Here is a 16,565-nt window from a genome sequence, read left to right as displayed (position 1 = left end):
ATACCCTAACTAAGAATATGACAAATAGTCAAGCAGTTAAAATTTCAAAAATTTTCTTTAACTATACTTTTTTTTAATATTTCTAATTATTTTTGGCTTAAAATATCGCGGACCATCGATTATTTGTTAGGTAAGAGGTAAAAAACTTTGATATGCTCCTAAGAGCATTTTAGATTAAAAAGTTGTTAATTACTTTTAAAATTCCGTAAAATGCCTTGTATATTCAAAGACAGGATTTCACGAAGCATAATTTATATTTGAAATAGGGGATGAAGCATGCTCATTACATGGTGAATGCTCATAATATTTAATCATATTATTGAAGAATTTTAAAAGAATTGCTTAAGAGTTAGGCTAATTACCATTGAACCAATTCATTTTAACTTAATTAATAATTTTTTAATTAATCTTTTTTTTTTTTTAAATCGAGCGAAATGCCGGTTTTCTGGACATTGGTCTAAATCAAGCTCGATCATGTACGGACTGTCACTTACGCCAACTCATTCATGAAAGAATCTCAGCTTCATATTTCATTCCGCAGTGAATAGAATACAAAAACTATGGAGAGACGCTGAAATAAACTCAATCAACAAAATGATAAAAATAAAAAAAATCAAATTTCTCTCCGCTTTCTCCTATTCTCTCTGCTTCTTACTTTCAATCTCCACCGGTCAAATTAAACTTGAACAACTTGAGACCTGAAACTATTCAGAAGCAAAGCAAGATAAGAAATGACGAGAGAAACAAAGAAGAGGGAAGCTTAGTTGAAGATTTTCTGACACTATACCAGAAAGCTACAACAGTATAAATAGGAAGATTTCAGTACAATTTGAGTAAAAGGCTTAGAGATTTTAGCTAAGTGGGGACAATGCAAGATTGGCAACAGAAGCAGGCTACAACAATGCCAAGCAAAGCACCACCAAAAACTTGAGATGGTGTGTGACCTAAAAGTTCCTTGAGCTTTCTTTCACTAATGGGATGCCCTTGGAACAAATCTGCAACAATCAGATTAAGCACCTGCATCAAGCCAAATCAAAAAATGTTCTTCAGGCTTCAGCATAACCTTTTCTCAGAAACTATCATCGGTTAAATCTCTGAGCCGAGCTAACTTTGGAAATACGCATAACTATGTCAGAAGTAATTATCCCAGAAAATATATCAGTATGCTTGTGAATATACAACTAATTATACAAGTAATTATTTTGGTTTACCATTTTTTGTGAACTGAGTCCAAGAGTTTTGGACCTTAATAGAGAATACAGTATAAATCTTATGGAATACTCAAGTCTTGTATTGAATGTTAGGACGTACTGCTCAATAGAACACTTAATTGGGACAATTCTCTCACACCAACACCGATCATTAGGTATTACAACTAGTTGATGACAACAGTGGAAAGGGCTACTTGCAAAGGGTTTTGACGGAAGAAAAGCTAGTAAAGTGTAACAAATGCAGTTACCAAGACATGACTTTTCCAGACCAACCAATTGATAGGATTCAACATGGCATGTGATGCTAAAATCTTTTACTGAGTAGTTTAGGTTAATCAATGAAGCACTTAGAAAAAGTGATTCTTTCATCTCAATTATTAGATTTAAGAGAGAGTCCTCAGCACCCACTTAGGTGCCTACCAAAAAGATCCTGCTAAGCCTAGGGACGCTACTAATCAAATATTGAACAATGCTAATTCAGGAATTTAAGTAGTGGTTTGTTTTTTCCTTTTCCGTTTTTTTTCCCCCAAACGCTTCTAATAAACAAGGATCAATATAATTTTTTTTTAAATACAGACATGTTTCTAAAAATTCTGTATGGCCCAATCATTATCATCAATATAAATCATAAAAAAATGCAGGAAGCTACACTGTTCACCACTCAAGTCCCCTGAATCTAGATACAGCGGGGAAAACAGAGAAACCCTGAAACCGGATAGCAAGGGCTGCATTAATTTAGATGTTCTGAATATAGAGACAGCAGAAAAAGACGAAGATGCAAATATACCATTACAGAAATACCAATGTCACAATATCACAAATTATTAATGAAAACTTCAAAACTATAAGCGTAAAGCCTCTTATTTCGATTAAGCTTCTGATACACATATAAACTTCTAACAGATATATCTGTTGGTCATTCTCAGACAAACGTGATATCCTTCCCCTCTTTCTCCATTCCTTCAGGCCAGTATAAAGCAGTGCAATATTGTGTTCAATAAAAATCACAGAGGAACTATATCGTTAAGGGCCTAAAACAGTGCAGAAAACCTGAAAATAAACAAAAACCAGGACACCCCAAAATCACGTGGATTACATTGAAATCTACTCCTCAATGTCCCAGGAGAAATCTTTCAGCAGCCAAGCTATACACACGGCATTCACAAACTAATCTGACGATAAATCAACTATATGAGGTATTCAAAAAACACCAAACAATTGATCAACAATGTCATTTTGTTGTCCCTTACACTCAAAATCAGTTTCAAATCCTAAGAGCAGCATCAAAGCAGCTATCACTACCAGTGGCATAGCCTTGTGATCAAATGACTTACTAAGAGCGAAACTAACATCCCATCATCACGAACTAAGAGCATGACACCCCCAGTGCAAAAGAAGCGAATGCCTCAATCGATCAAGATGGCATTTAATTATTTAAGAACATAAAACTAGATAATAAAAGAAAGCCTATTAACATAGGGTCATGGATAAGGTCCCCAGCGTTTACACTTGCACCAACTATAGCCACATTTAACCGTTATTGAAGCAGCACTTTTAGATTTCCTGCAGTTATCTTTTAAAACATTTAATCTCATAAAAGATATAGTTTTTAAATTGGTGGTATAAAGCATGTGCAATACCAGGGATGATGGTGCGTCTCTGTTGGCTCATTCCTAACAATCTGAAGGTAGAATAACCCAGCAATTTACTTGAAGTGCACTTGATTTATTGCGCGCAAGAGAATTGGATAGATGGGCATAACAAATAGCGCCAACCTATCCAATGGAACTTCAGTTGGTTAAGCATTAAACTAGATGGACATAAAGATCCTCACTAGATTCCACCTCTATGACTAATATAGAACCATGTTCTAAAGTGATCAACATACTTAATTAGATGATGTTCGTGACTTTGCTGTTGCGAAACTCGTTAAGCTCAACATGGCAGTGGCAGTGTGAAGGCTTTGGTATTGCAATACGAACACATCTCATACCAAGACGAAGATCATAGCCTTGTTTATAAAGTCTCATATTATAAGCCACAACTTTGAAAAACAATAGGCATTATAAAAGTAATATGCACTAAGCTAGAGTGCTAGACAAACAGGAGAGAGATTCAAGGATCGAGAATTTTTGACCAAGTTAAAAAAACGCAAAGGAAGACAAACAAAGACAGACTTAAGCAGCACTAATTAGTACTAGTAGATTGACCATGCAATCCAAATCCCTTGCACTTAATAATCTCCTATTACACCAAGCACTAATCGGAATGTGTTGCAATGGTTAAGTGACACACAACCTATGAAGCACCGCTACTTCCAGGAGCCATATCAGTCCGACACTTCAAATTGCTCCTAAATACAACATAAACATACTTCAATATCCTTTCTTCCAAGGATGCAACAAAAGGACAACTTCAACAAGTTCTTATGAGGAATCATTAACAATAAAAATGTACTCATAATTTAAGGGTCAAGATATTTCAGAAATGATAAGATGTAAGAGAGACATCAATTTCAAATAAAGAAGTAAAAACCAATTATTTACCTCAGCCTGCATGCCAGCATGTCGCCGAACACCAATTGCATCATACATAACAATAAGACTAAACCCCAAACACACAGGAAATAACGAATCAGCCACACCATGGCAAAGCGCTACAGAAGTAGTCAACGCGGTGCACAATGCCGAGTGCGACGATGGCATGCCCCCTGAAGCAAACAATAGTCTAAAATCCCATTTCCGTTCAACGAAGAAGTTCAGAAACACCTTTAACGATTGCGCTATAATCCACGCAAACAAGCCCGAAACAAATGTTGGGTTTGCTGCCAAGGTAGCAAAAAATGGGCTAAACCGAAGCTTCGCGTTCGTAGTAATGCTCAATAGAGCAACTCCTAACCCTCCGTTCTGTAAATAACACCCATTATACTCGTCTACAACCTTCTGGGCACTGCTATAAACTCTGAAACTCGAAATCCATTTCTGGGTTTGCAAAGAAGCCAACTTTTTTATGGTTTTCAAAAGGGGGAAGGAAACCCATATGGGGTTTACCACGGGGTGGCTGTGATTAACACTTCTATGATTTGAGTTTTTCGGAGGGTTCGAAGGAGCTGTCCAAGAAGAAGAAATCAATAACGAAGTTCTGTGTCGCCTGAAGTGCGGGAGCTGAAAAAAGGATAAGCTTGTCGTATAGAGAGGCTTCCTGTTAAAGCAGTATGATCTAAATTTTGGTGTTAGAGAAGAAACAGAGTCCATGGAAGGGGATTGCGGCTTCTAAGATCAGTCAGCATTTCAGAGGAACAAGAGGAAGTTCTGTATTCGCTATTTCAAAACTATATGGACATTCGATGAGGCTACTTTTATATGAAGATAAGAACGTAGGGCAGAGAAAACTAATAAGAGACGCACACACCTCGTCTTGTTTTGACGTAATATGCCAACGAAGGCCCATTTCAGGAAAAGAATATGCTACCCTCGCTTTCTCTTTACGTTCCTTGTTCTGTAGACCCATCCGTGGATCGCTCCATCAATCCTTTATCAATCAACCTATATACAGTAAATCGTACAAGGAGTAACTGTTTTTTTTTTTTTTTAATCACATTAGTGAGAGCAAATACATTATTGTTAAAACAAAAAAACCTCTAATCACACCTCAATGCTCAAGCGGCTTGAGAGTGTGATGATATAATATAATTAATCAATCAGGTTATTATAATTTTTTAATTAGGAAATTATATGCAATTTCTTATATTTCATCATTAACTATTTTAATTCGAATATACAGATATGTAATTTTTAATGAAAATTTAAATTAAAACACTCAATTATACGCCTAATGGGTAAGGTGAGAGTTTTAACATCAAAGTTTTGACATTTTGGAAATAAGAAATTGATAAATTGTAATATACTGTAACTATTTTCTTTCTAAAAAAATAAAAAAGGAATTATTAGCTCTCATCAGTTTTCACTACAATCCATCCCATCCCTACCCAAAAGCTAATTAAGGATCATTAAAATATCTTTTTCTTCATTTTCTTTCAATTAAAATCAGATAAAGAAATGTTAAAATCTCACATCTCCCTTTCTTTCGGTTGAAGGGAACGCATCCTTATGTTTAATCCAAGAGTAACATCAGCGCAAAGTAATTTAATCAAAGAGTTTAAATTAAATAATCCATGATTTGTATAATATAACTCATTTTTCAGATTTTATACAAAGTATACAAGCAAACATCTCAAGCTATAAACGGGTCACAGTATTATTAAAATCTAGTATAATACAAGTCATACAGAAAAACTTGAAATTTTGATGAAAGACTAAACTTTTTTTTTATTTTTTTGAAAAAAAAATAAATTGAATGTAGGCTAATGAATTATGTGGAGAAAAACGGAAAAAAGGAGGAAATAACATAAAACATAAAAATAAGTTATTCAATGGCTGATGAATTTTTTTGGCCAAAGAAAAAAAATGAATGATGAATTTTTTTTATAAATTTTATATGATCAAATACATATTATAAGTCTAATATTGGATCTCCTTGAATTTCATCAATTTTTTTTGCCTTATTGAAAAATTTGCCCAATTACTAATCCCCATCTTATGGGAAAGACGTGTTGGCCAAAAACATGACACTAGTGCAAAAGAAGTGAGGGCAATCTTGTCAATTGACAATAACGGAAGAAATGGAATTTCAAACTAACATTTGGAAAGTTTCCATAGTTTGCGAGTGACATCTTCTCGCTTCTTTTTTCATTCCCGCTTTCTTCATCTTCGCCCATAGCCTCTTCCCTTCTCTCTCGCTCGACAATGGAGAATCTGATTCAGCTTGTGAACAAGATACAGAGGGCGTGTACCGCCCTTGGCGATCATGGCGAAGAGAGCGCGATGCCCACACTCTGGGACGCGCTGCCGTCAATCGCCGTCGTTGGAGGACAGGTTTCATTTTCCTGCCTCTTTTTCATTCATTATTTTTTATTTTATATTTTTATTGAATTTTGATCCATTGCTGCAGTATATCAGAATCTTTTTTTCTCATGTGAAACGCTGTCTATCTGATCTATAAGTTTTCCTACCTTTTTCCCTCTCTGATTTACGTTATCATTCTACTAGATTCTATTTTAATGATTATAAACTTTTCATTCTAATGTGAACAGAAAAAGGAATTGAACTTCTCTTCGTTTTTGTTTAACTCTGCTACGAGTTTTCTAAAATCCTTTTTTTTTTCCCCTTGTGTGCTAATCTATTTGACGAGCGGAGTGCTGCTGCGGTCCACTTTCACCATTGGTCATTTTGCAGTTTGACTAAAAGAATGAAATGCGAAAAGTTTATATATTTTTGTGGGTCACTTAAAAGAAAAGAATCATTGAACCTCAGCATGTTGTCTTTCCATTTCTGCCGTTCCCTTTGTGGCCGTGTCCAACACTTGGATGCGTCCTGTGACATGCGTATTGAAAACAATGGTTATAAGTGATCGATATCCATATCTTTGATCTTGAGATGCATTTATTACAGAATATGATAATACAGTGTCTTCAAATGGTTTTATTGTCTGTTATGGCCTGTGAATTCCAGTTTTTGGTGCAGAAAATGGTGTTGGAAAAAACACCTTGCATTGATATACTGTCCTTTTGATTATATAGTCGGAAGTTTATTGCTCCAATTATTAAATCACATGCTGATTGACATTTACTCTATACTGCTCAGGGTGTTGTGTCTCTTGCTAATGTTTAATACCATCTGTCTTGGCTAAAAGAAATTCAAATTCTGTCAAAAAGAAGCCCTTAGCTAGGAATTTTTCGACAGATCAACCGTTTTTTTAATTATTCAATATTTCCAATGGTTGCATGGAGTCATTGTTGTCTCCATAAATGTTTACAAAATTTTAATTTTTCAATATTTCCTAGAGCTCCGGAAAGTCTTCAGTGTTGGAGAGTATTGTGGGAAAAGACTTCTTACCACGTGGATCTGGTAATTCTGGCTATCTATAGTTAGTCACATACTCCTTTGTGATTATTTTTCCTCTTTCTCTTCTTGACTTGAATATCTGGATAAGCGAACCAATTTTTATTTGTAGGTATTGTCACTCGGCGTCCTCTTGTTTTACAGCTTCATAAGATCGATGAAGGAAGAGAATATGCTGAATTTATGCACCTTCCAAGGAAGAAGTTCACAGATTTTGGTATTCTGCTATGGAAAATTTTTTCTTTTCCTCACATTACTTCTTCATCCTTAATATCACACATATAACTAGCCTTGTTGCGGGCAAATTTCATTTAGCATTTTTTTCATAACTGTTAGTGTTACTTATTTACGATTTTTAGATGTGTTGACAAGTTAATTCCCTTGTATTTTTTTATTGCTGTTTCTCCATGGAGACTAATTTTGCATGTTCTCTAGCTGCTGTCAGGCAGGAGATCTCTGACGAGACTGATAGAGAGACGGGCCGAAGCAAGTCTATTTCTTCTGTTCCAATCCATTTAAGTATCTACTCCCCTCATGGTGAGAAAGATGCTAACTGGTATTTCCATTATCAAGTTAGTTCATAAATGGTCTTATATAATCTAAATGGTAAGGTGGATTGGAGTGTGGGCAGTGAACAGGGTTTAAACCCTCTTGATATGATAAAAAAAATGAAGAGCTATCCTTTTGATGTGTTATTTCCTATTATTTATCAAAATCACGGCCTGTTATTTTCTATATTCTCTTATTATTCTTTTTCCTCTTGCTGAGCAAAACATACAGTGACAATATCTTGTTGCCTTTTAGATCTCTATGGATCCAAGTGCATATATATTAAATATGTATTTTTCATGTCAATAATGGTGCATAATTTTGATCTGAGTTGCTGAGCCCGGTACGTCGGACAATATGTTTTCTCGTTAGTATAAATATCGGAAAGTATCATTCTATAAACATAAAGTTGACTAGGAAGTCATATTTTTATTTGAGTGTCTTGCATTATTAGTTACCATGTCATGTCCATCGCGGGTGTATGTGGTACTGCTTTTATTTTGTTATAAAAATATCAACTTAATTTTTTATGCATCCATTCCATTTATTGAACTTGTTGCCCTTTGCAGTTGTCAATTTGACCCTAGTTGATCTTCCGGGACTCACAAAAGTTGCTGTTGGTGCGTTTCTAAGACTAACTACTAGCATAACAGTTAAAGATAATTTGAAATTTTTAACGGTTTTATTATGAATGGACAAATTAAAGGCATTTTGTCTGTGTATTGCAGAGGGTCAACCAGAAAGCATTGTACAGGACATTGAAAACATGGTTCGTTCTTATATCGAGAAGGTAAGTGTTCTTATGCTTTTGAAATACACGCATAAAAAGACTTCGACCCATAGGGTGACGTTTTTTTCTTGTGACGCAATATATTTTGCTACATTGCTGTCGCTATATCAAAATGAATGGTAGGGATAAAAGCTTGAACTGGAAAATCATGAAGCCCTATGTTGCAATTTGAGTTGTTATCCAGATGAAACTCTGTGATGAACTCCTCATACTGATAAATGGTTACATAACAGATGGTTCCATGCATATAGTTGTATGCATGTCTGCGGTGCAAGCCAAATTGTCTGAGCATGTCAGTTAGATACTGCATCCTGTCCCCTTTTGGCGATTGTTATGATGATTTGATAAAACTGGCGGTAGATGAACTCATATGATGTCACTAAAACCTGTCTCTTGCAGCCCAACTCTATCATTCTGGCAATATCTCCTGCCAATCAAGATCTTGCTACCTCAGATGCAATTAAGATTTCTCGCGAAGTAGACCCTAAAGGTGAGATGCGAAACAAATTTGTGTTATGTAGTCTTGCGAATCAGTATCTGAGTTTAATGTTTTGACTTTGGTCCTTCTAAGCTTTCTTTATTTCTTAATGCCGTATCACTTTTCTTTGACCTTCACATGAGGAGATGACTTAAGACATGTTATACGAGCAATTGAAATGGCTGGTTTCTGGATATTTTTCTTCTTATGTTTAGTCTTCATGGCTTTATTTCAGGGGAAAGGACATTTGGAGTTTTGACAAAGATCGATCTCATGGACAAGGGTACTGATGCAGTTGATGTAAGTATGTAGTCCCTTTCAAGACCGAATTGGTAGGCTACTAAAAAGGTTGGACTTACCGAACCATCTCTTGGTGCCTGCTGGAAAATGTCGTTTCCATGGCAAAAATTAATTCGTAATTAATGCCTAAGGAGCATGTTTCAACTACAGAAGATGGAGTGGATTTCCCATTATCGGGTATTTAATGTCAGTTTAATGGTTACTTGCCGATTTACAAATTAAAGCATTTTCCCCTTATATTGGATGCATACTCAAGATTGGAAGCTGGAGATAATTATATTTATCTACCATTCAGTAAAATTGTTCTGGCTTACACATGCCTTTGCATGTGTTAACGTGAATGTTACAAGGCTTAGGATCACATAATCAACCATTTCCTTGTAGTTGAGATTTCATCGAGTTTCCTCTGTTTTTACTTAAAAAAAGTCAACGCAGTCAAGTTGTTCCTTTAACGGTTTGTTTCTCTTAGATCCTTGAAGGAAGAGCATATAAGCTAAATTTCCCTTGGATTGGTGTTGTTAATCGTTCCCAAGCTGATATCAACAAAAACGTTGATATGATTGCTGCGCGGCGTAGAGAAAATGAGTATTTTGCTAACACTCCAGAATACAGACATCTTGCTAGCAGAATGGGCTCTGTCCATTTAGGAAAGGTGTTATCTAAGGTATACTGAAGAAATATCCTAATCTTGATTTTCTATATGGCAACGCGTTTATAATCTATTTGAATGCTCAAATTAACTTCTATATCTGTTATGTCAATCAAATTTTCAGCATTTAGAAACTGTCATCAAGTCTCGAATCCCAGGCCTTCAGTCACTTATAAGTAAAACTATTTGTGACCTAGAGGCAGAATTAAGCCGTCTTGGAAGGCCTATGGCTACTGATACTGGAGTAAGCCCTCTGCCATTGGCTTTCCCAAAGCAATTTTTTTAATTATGTATTAACTTGGTTGTAGAAGATAATTGATATATAGCCTCTATCTTCTTTCAGTTGGTAGTTTTCTTCTTCATGAACTATAGAATATCAAGAATTTGTTATTTACTTTTTTTTCTTCCCCTTTTGCAGGGAAAATTGTACATGGCAATGGAAATCTGTCGAAACTTTGATCAGATATATAAAGATCATCTTGATGGCGTGTATGTCCTTTTTCCCTGTTAGTTAATCTACATACTGAATGAATATATTATTGTTTAATCTCATTCTTGGATTTAATGATTCGATGTTTACAGGAGGCCTGGTGGTGAGAAAATTTACCAAGTATTTGATTCTCAATTCCCTGCAGCTATGAAAAGGCTGCAATTTGACAAACATCTCTCAATTGATAATGTGAGAAAGCTAATAACTGAAGCAGATGGATATCAACCTCATCTAATTGCTCCTGAGCAAGGGTATCGCCGTCTGATTGAATCTTGCTTAGTAGCCATCCGTGGCCCGGCTGAAGCAGCTGTCGATGCGGTATATAATTGTACTACAGAATTTGTCTCTTCTAATAATTTGCTATATATTAGAAACGGACTTCTTCCTCCATGTTATTCACTTGCTTTATCATTGATGTTAATGATACTATCGTAGTCAACATCATCTATATATTTTCACAAATAATTGTTTTCATATACTCTTCCGGTCCTTAGTGTAAGGCCCATTTTGTAGTGCAAATTGCACCGCAAAATTTGTCTTATATTGAGGACCAGAGGGAGTATCTTCCTTTTTTTTTTTTTGTGAGCAATTGTTTTCATATATCTAGACATTATTTTAATGACCCCTAGTCTAAACCCCTTTTTTCTGCAAATCCTCTCCTTCAACTTCCCTCTAACGAAAAATCCTATGCTGTTATCTTTTCCTTTTGTCGTAAAACATCCACTTGATGTCTTACTTTTATGATCTTTCAGGTTCATGCAATTTTGAAGGATCTAATTCACAAGTCTATTAGCGAGACAGTGGCAAGTAGCTAGCAATATATTTTATCTTTTGTATCTTTAGTTCTATACATGCTTATTTGCTTTGAGACGCTTTAGCAAATAAGCAGGTACCAAAGCAAGACGTTATCATTCACAAGTCTAAGTTAACTGATAAACTTCTCTGTTAATCGTAGGAATTAAAACAATATCCCACCTTGAGAACAGAACTTGGAAGTGCAGCTGTTGAATCATTGGAGAGGATGAGAGAAGAGAGTAAGAAAGCAACTCTGCTGTTGGTTGACATGGAGTGTGGTTACCTGACTGTTGAATTTTTCCGCAAACTTCCGCAAGATGCTGAGAAGGGTGGAAATCCAACTGTCTCACTTTTTGACAGATATAATGATAATTATCTTCGTCGAATCGGTAAGTAAATGAAAGTTAACTATATGTTTGGTTTCATGTTCAAAACCATCAAAATCATGTTTTGTTGGAAGCGACTTAAAGGCTGTACACCAAAACATAGTTTTGATCATTTTCAATCGAACATGCACTAAGACTGAGGGAGACTTTTTGGTTTTTGAAAAAAAAAAAATTTAGAATTGGAAGAATCTGCTAATCACGTAGCACGCGTATGCGTTACTCAACTAAGCGATTTTCTTTGCCCGAGTTGTTCTTACTGTGAGATTCCTTGAACGTTCCAGCTACCACTGTCCTGTCATACGTGAACATGGTATGCGCGACCCTCAAGAATACTATTCCCAAGTCTGTGGTTTATTGTCAAGTGCGTGAGGCTAAGCGAAGCTTACTGGACCATTTCTTTACGGAGTTGGGGAAGAGAGAGGTGAGCTTTCTATGTCATATTGTGAAGTTTTCTTGCTGAAGAACGCAATAATAGCCAAGTGAGATAAAATTGAGTACAGGATTGCTTGCATGTTCTATTTGTTTTATAAAACCATGAATGTCATGTGCCATGTCTCCAACAGGTGTCAAATTAATTTAATAAATAAAAGTCTGCATTAACGTGATATGAATGTCTAATTAACTGACGAGGCACGGTGATGCAGAGACGGGCCTCACTGGCAAAGAGGCTGGAGCTTTATAGAAGTGCTCAGTCAGAAATTGAGGCTGTTGCCTGGGCTAAGTAGAAAAGAGCAATGCTAGTTCTCCTTAGAATCTTGCTTTTTCATAGGACGTTACTGGGCCTTTTTGAATAATTTATAAGTGATTTTTTAATCATAATTTATAAAATACAAAGTAAGTATATGAAAAGTTTTATCTCGATTTACATAAACGTATAATAAGTGATTCACGATACCAAACAGGACACTATTGTGTATTATTACCATTGAATTGAATTCATGAAATTAATTCTTTTTCTTTTAATTTAAGAGTGAGGCAGGAAATTTTGTTCCGTCCGGGTTTTGGGGATCAGTTTCAGGTTTTTTTTTTTTTTTGGGATACACGGATCAATTTCAGCTTTCATTGTGTATGGTTATTCACTTCCATTCACTCCAATATCAGTTATAAAATATTACATTCTTTGTTTATACTCATTCATTCATTTTATATGGATTATGGAGTGATAAAGACATGAATCATGATTTGATGGGACGAGCAAAGGAGGCGTTTGGTATATAATATGATTATACAATACATACGCGCGCGCGTCAATGAAAAATTATGAGTATTTATCGTCATCATCACAAACAGTAGCTTCGGGGAAAAAACCATGACATTGGTATTTTCTCAAAACATTTAGGAGAAAAAAAGAAAAATATAAGAAAATTCATAAGACCTATGTTAATGAATTAGACTGCAAAAATTATAATTTCCCGGAACACTGTTTATCACTTGCAAATCATTCCAACGTTGTGCTCACAATCCGATCAGGCCTAATGACTTTTAGATCCTGCTCTACTTGAACATGAAATATCTGTCCTTTGATCTGTTGTTTTCATTCTTCATATCATAGGTAACCTCTACACTAATACCCCGATCCGTGTAAGATATTCTAAAACATTTCCAGTGTCATAATCTATCTTAACATATTTGAATATCTTCATTAATGGATTATGTATGAAATCATGATGGGAAAAAGTTTGTGACAGTGCAAAATGCTAGTGTGGTAGATGTTGAGTTTTCAAGAATAGAACATGATGACTTAATGATTATCTCTCTCTACCAAACACTATTCCCACCACCAAACTTCAATGCAACCTTCAAATGTAAGAGACTAAAACCTTTCAACTGCCTCGGCTGTTATCTCTTCCTATTAACACTTCCTCTCATTTTTTTTGACTCTATAGAGTCTTGTAAGCCACATATTCTTTTTTCCTGGCCTTAAGTCTCATATTTGTCTGTAGTCCATGAATGGCAAATTTGAGATCTTGGATTCAGATATGGCCATCTTTTGTGAGCTTTTGTCTTCTGAATCTTGTCTTGGACTTCAAAAGCATAGCATTTGCAGATGATAATGGCCGAAGTAGTGGTTTTGCATCAAAAAGCACTTGCAAGAACACAAACTATCAAAGTTTCCTTCCGCCACCATATCAGAATATATCCAATATGATATGCAAACCTGTCTGGCATACTTATGAACTGAGGGTAAGTTCAGGTCAGAATTATTATATGCTTCGTTCGCTATTCTGCCATTTTGTATTTCTTTCAAAGAAAGTAATTTAGATCTTCTACAATCAAAAAAATGCTTATATATGGTACATATGAAGAGAGATTAAAACGACAAAAAGATAAGTTTGAAAAAGAATTTCTCTGTGGTTTATAATTAACAATTTGAGTTGTCTTTATCAAGAGTTGCTGTATCTTGAATAACTGCTTCATGCGTTTGTTTGGGTATTTTAGACATGTTAGATTTTGTAGCCTATTCATCGGATTGCTAGCCATTGGGATTTTGACCTTTCCTCTTACTAGCATTTAGTAGGATCCCATGCAAGGGTTAGATCCTATAAAGCGACTTTATGGGAAGTGACGAGAGTGATAGGCCATATTTCTAATGCTCGTATATCAAAATTAAGTTGCTTTCAAAGCTATTATTGAATGTCGATCGTTTTCTTTCTGGTTCTGTACTAATTCTGTATATCCACCAGTATTAAAATCACGGCCAGAAATTCATGTTTGGTCAGTTCATGAATTTCATGGCTGTCCATTTGCATAAACTTTGCAATGAACTTCTGTTGTAGTGCATCGTTTTATTACCTCTAGAAGCGTAAAATTGAAACAACTTGAGAATACCAGAGATATGCCCTTTGCATCTAATTTGCTGAGTTTTCTGGTACAGTACATCCAAGATGACCATACCACAACCATCATCTTATCTGCTCCCTACAATTGGGTGGGTGGGAATAGGATTCTCTAGAGATGGTATGATGGTGGGTTCAAGTGCAATGGTGGGGTGGATCAATAAACATGGTCATGCAAAGATCAAGCAGTTTTATCTTCAGGGTAAGAAGGCTTCAGAAGTGATAGCAGACAAGGTGAAATCCCTCTCAATAATAGCCTGCACTGGCCCTACGATGGCTAGAGCGCAGCAGACAGCATAAGACATCCGATTTTGGAAAAGCAACCGATTTGTTGGCTTTTGGCAATAAATACCCGAAGAACCACCATCTCTCTCAAGCTGCTGACAAAACATCAATCATATTTGATTTCTCTTCAGGTGCAAAATCTTTTTCCTCTGACTTTTTTAGGGAAGATTGATAGGAGATGCTCTGTTTTACTCTATCTTTGTTAACTATGTGATGACTGTTTCTGAATATCTATCTTGCTCAAAGTTTTATGATGAAAAGTTACCGTTCAGTTCCTCGGAATAAATACCACTTTAAGAACAAAATGAACACCTCTCTGTTTAAAAGATAAAACCTGCGCAGGGGAGTGAGTCTACGGGCAAGGAAAAAGTATAGTATCTTTAAGATTCTCAGGAAAAATATGACAGAATCAGATAGATGTGAGAGAATGCATCCTTGAGATCCTTTGGGAAAAAAAATTAAGTTCGGACAAGGATTGAGAACAACCATGAGTATAACACCAGAAAACGAAGAGCACCCAACTTTGAATTCCTCCTTTTTTCAATAATAATAATTGGTATGCATTTGTCTATGTGATTTGGTGAAAATTTTAGCATCTCAAGGTGTATAATTTAATCCGGAGCGACAAAAAAACTTGATCAACTAAATCTCTTACAGGTTCCAAAGGTTCTGGATCAAAAGAGCTGATTCAGATGAGGAAGAGTCATGGAATAGTGGGTATAATAGGATGGGGACTCATCCTGCCCGTGGGGGCAATTATTGCTAGATACTTCAGGCATAAGGATCCACTATGGTTCTATCTCCATTCAGTCATTCAATTTGTGGGATTCGGATTTGGACTTGCCACAGTCCTTCTTGGATTACAACTTTACAACAAAATGCAAGCTCACGTACCTGCTCACAGAGGCATTGGAATCTTCGTCTTTTCTCTAAGTATTCTTCAGGTTTGACACTGACCATTTATTACCTATTGCTACTTTGTTAAGAACAATTTTGAAATGACTTTTAAAGCTTTGATGAGTATAGGCATTGGCATTCTTCTTAAGGCCAAACAAGGATTCCAAGATTCGGAAGCTTTGGAATTTGTATCACGGTTGGGTTGGAAGATTGGCACTTTTCTTTGCGTCAGTGAACATAGTGTTGGGGATGCAAGCTGCAGGGGCAGGTAGTGATTGGAGAATAGGCTATGGATTCCTTGTTAGTATAGTAATTGTTGCAACTATCATCCTGGAAGTATTGGCATATCTGAAAAGGTCAGAGACACAATCTCTGCCTCCAAGCTTTCCCATGGATCCTGTTCGAGAATCCCCCTTCCCAAGTCATCTGACTAAAGGTATACATAATTTGTGTTAGATAAGTGATTTTTAATAGCTTATTTTAAGTGATTTTGTACTGTACGAGGTAAGTACATGATAAGAGTTTTGCCTGTAATTGTGTAAAAACATTTGTTTAAAGTAGTGATTGGAGAATAGGCTATGGATTCCTTGTTAGTATAGTAATTGTTGCAACTATCATCCTGGAAGTATTGGCATATCTGAAAAGGTCAGAGACACAATCTCTGCCTCCAAGCTTTCCAATGGATCCTGTTCGAGAATCCCCCTTCCCAAGTCATCTGACTAAAGGTATACATAATTTGTGTTAGATAAGTGATTTTTAATAGCTTATTTTAAGTGATTTTGTACTGTACGAGGTAAGTACATGATAAGAGTTTTGCCTGTAATTGTGTAAAAACTTTTGTTTAAATGCTTAGAGGAGTTTCCCAAACAAGTTTAGATAGAACAAATTGATCACCAATGAATATCACAAGTGAATCTCATTAGAAGTTTTTGATCATA

General features: G+C 35.8%; 2 protein-coding genes and 1 pseudogene across 4 annotated transcripts; 2 read left to right on the top strand and 1 right to left on the bottom strand.

The window, feature by feature from the left end:
• Positions 1 to 742: 742 nt before the first annotated feature.
• On the bottom strand, positions 743 to 4,597 carry LOC114750348 (uncharacterized). Of its 3 annotated transcripts, XM_028938918.1 has the most exons (3): positions 3,758 to 4,597; positions 2,852 to 2,986; positions 936 to 1,017 (listed from the first exon to the last, which is right to left on the bottom strand). In XM_028938918.1, the coding sequence occupies exons 1-2, from the start codon at positions 4,463 to 4,465 to the stop codon at positions 2,885 to 2,887; spliced, it is 810 nt and encodes a 269-aa protein (XP_028794751.1). In that variant the 5' UTR covers positions 4,466 to 4,597; the 3' UTR covers positions 936 to 1,017; positions 2,852 to 2,884. The 3 variants fall into 3 exon arrangements, with proteins under 3 accessions (XP_028794750.1, XP_028794751.1, XP_028794752.1); XM_028938917.1 differs by lacking the exon at positions 2,852 to 2,986 and having other exon boundaries at positions 743 to 1,017; positions 3,758 to 4,594; XM_028938919.1 differs by lacking the exons at positions 936 to 1,017; positions 2,852 to 2,986 and adding an exon at positions 3,389 to 3,564.
• Positions 1,225 to 16,137, top strand: LOC114750346 (cytochrome b561 and DOMON domain-containing protein At3g61750-like; annotated as a pseudogene).
• Positions 5,993 to 11,883, top strand: LOC114750344 (dynamin-related protein 5A). The gene is made up of 15 exons (XM_028938914.1): positions 5,993 to 6,145; positions 7,114 to 7,177; positions 7,284 to 7,388; positions 7,607 to 7,708; positions 8,290 to 8,340; positions 8,449 to 8,510; positions 8,910 to 9,000; positions 9,224 to 9,288; positions 9,758 to 9,952; positions 10,062 to 10,181; positions 10,356 to 10,426; positions 10,520 to 10,745; positions 11,180 to 11,230; positions 11,383 to 11,611; positions 11,786 to 11,883. The coding sequence occupies exons 1-15, from the start codon at positions 6,017 to 6,019 to the stop codon at positions 11,878 to 11,880; spliced, it is 1,656 nt and encodes a 551-aa protein (XP_028794747.1). The 5' UTR covers positions 5,993 to 6,016; the 3' UTR covers positions 11,881 to 11,883.
• Positions 16,138 to 16,565: the final 428 nt, after the last annotated feature.

The sequence above is a fragment of the Neltuma alba genome, unplaced genomic scaffold (genome assembly GCF_004799145.2).
Source record: "Neltuma alba isolate B1F8T4 unplaced genomic scaffold, ASM479914v2 tig00006419_pilon, whole genome shotgun sequence".
In the NCBI taxonomy this organism is placed as follows: domain Eukaryota; kingdom Viridiplantae; phylum Streptophyta; class Magnoliopsida; order Fabales; family Fabaceae; genus Neltuma; species Neltuma alba.
Note: the sequence above shows the minus strand (reverse complement) of the source record. Positions and strands in the feature narration are given on the sequence as shown.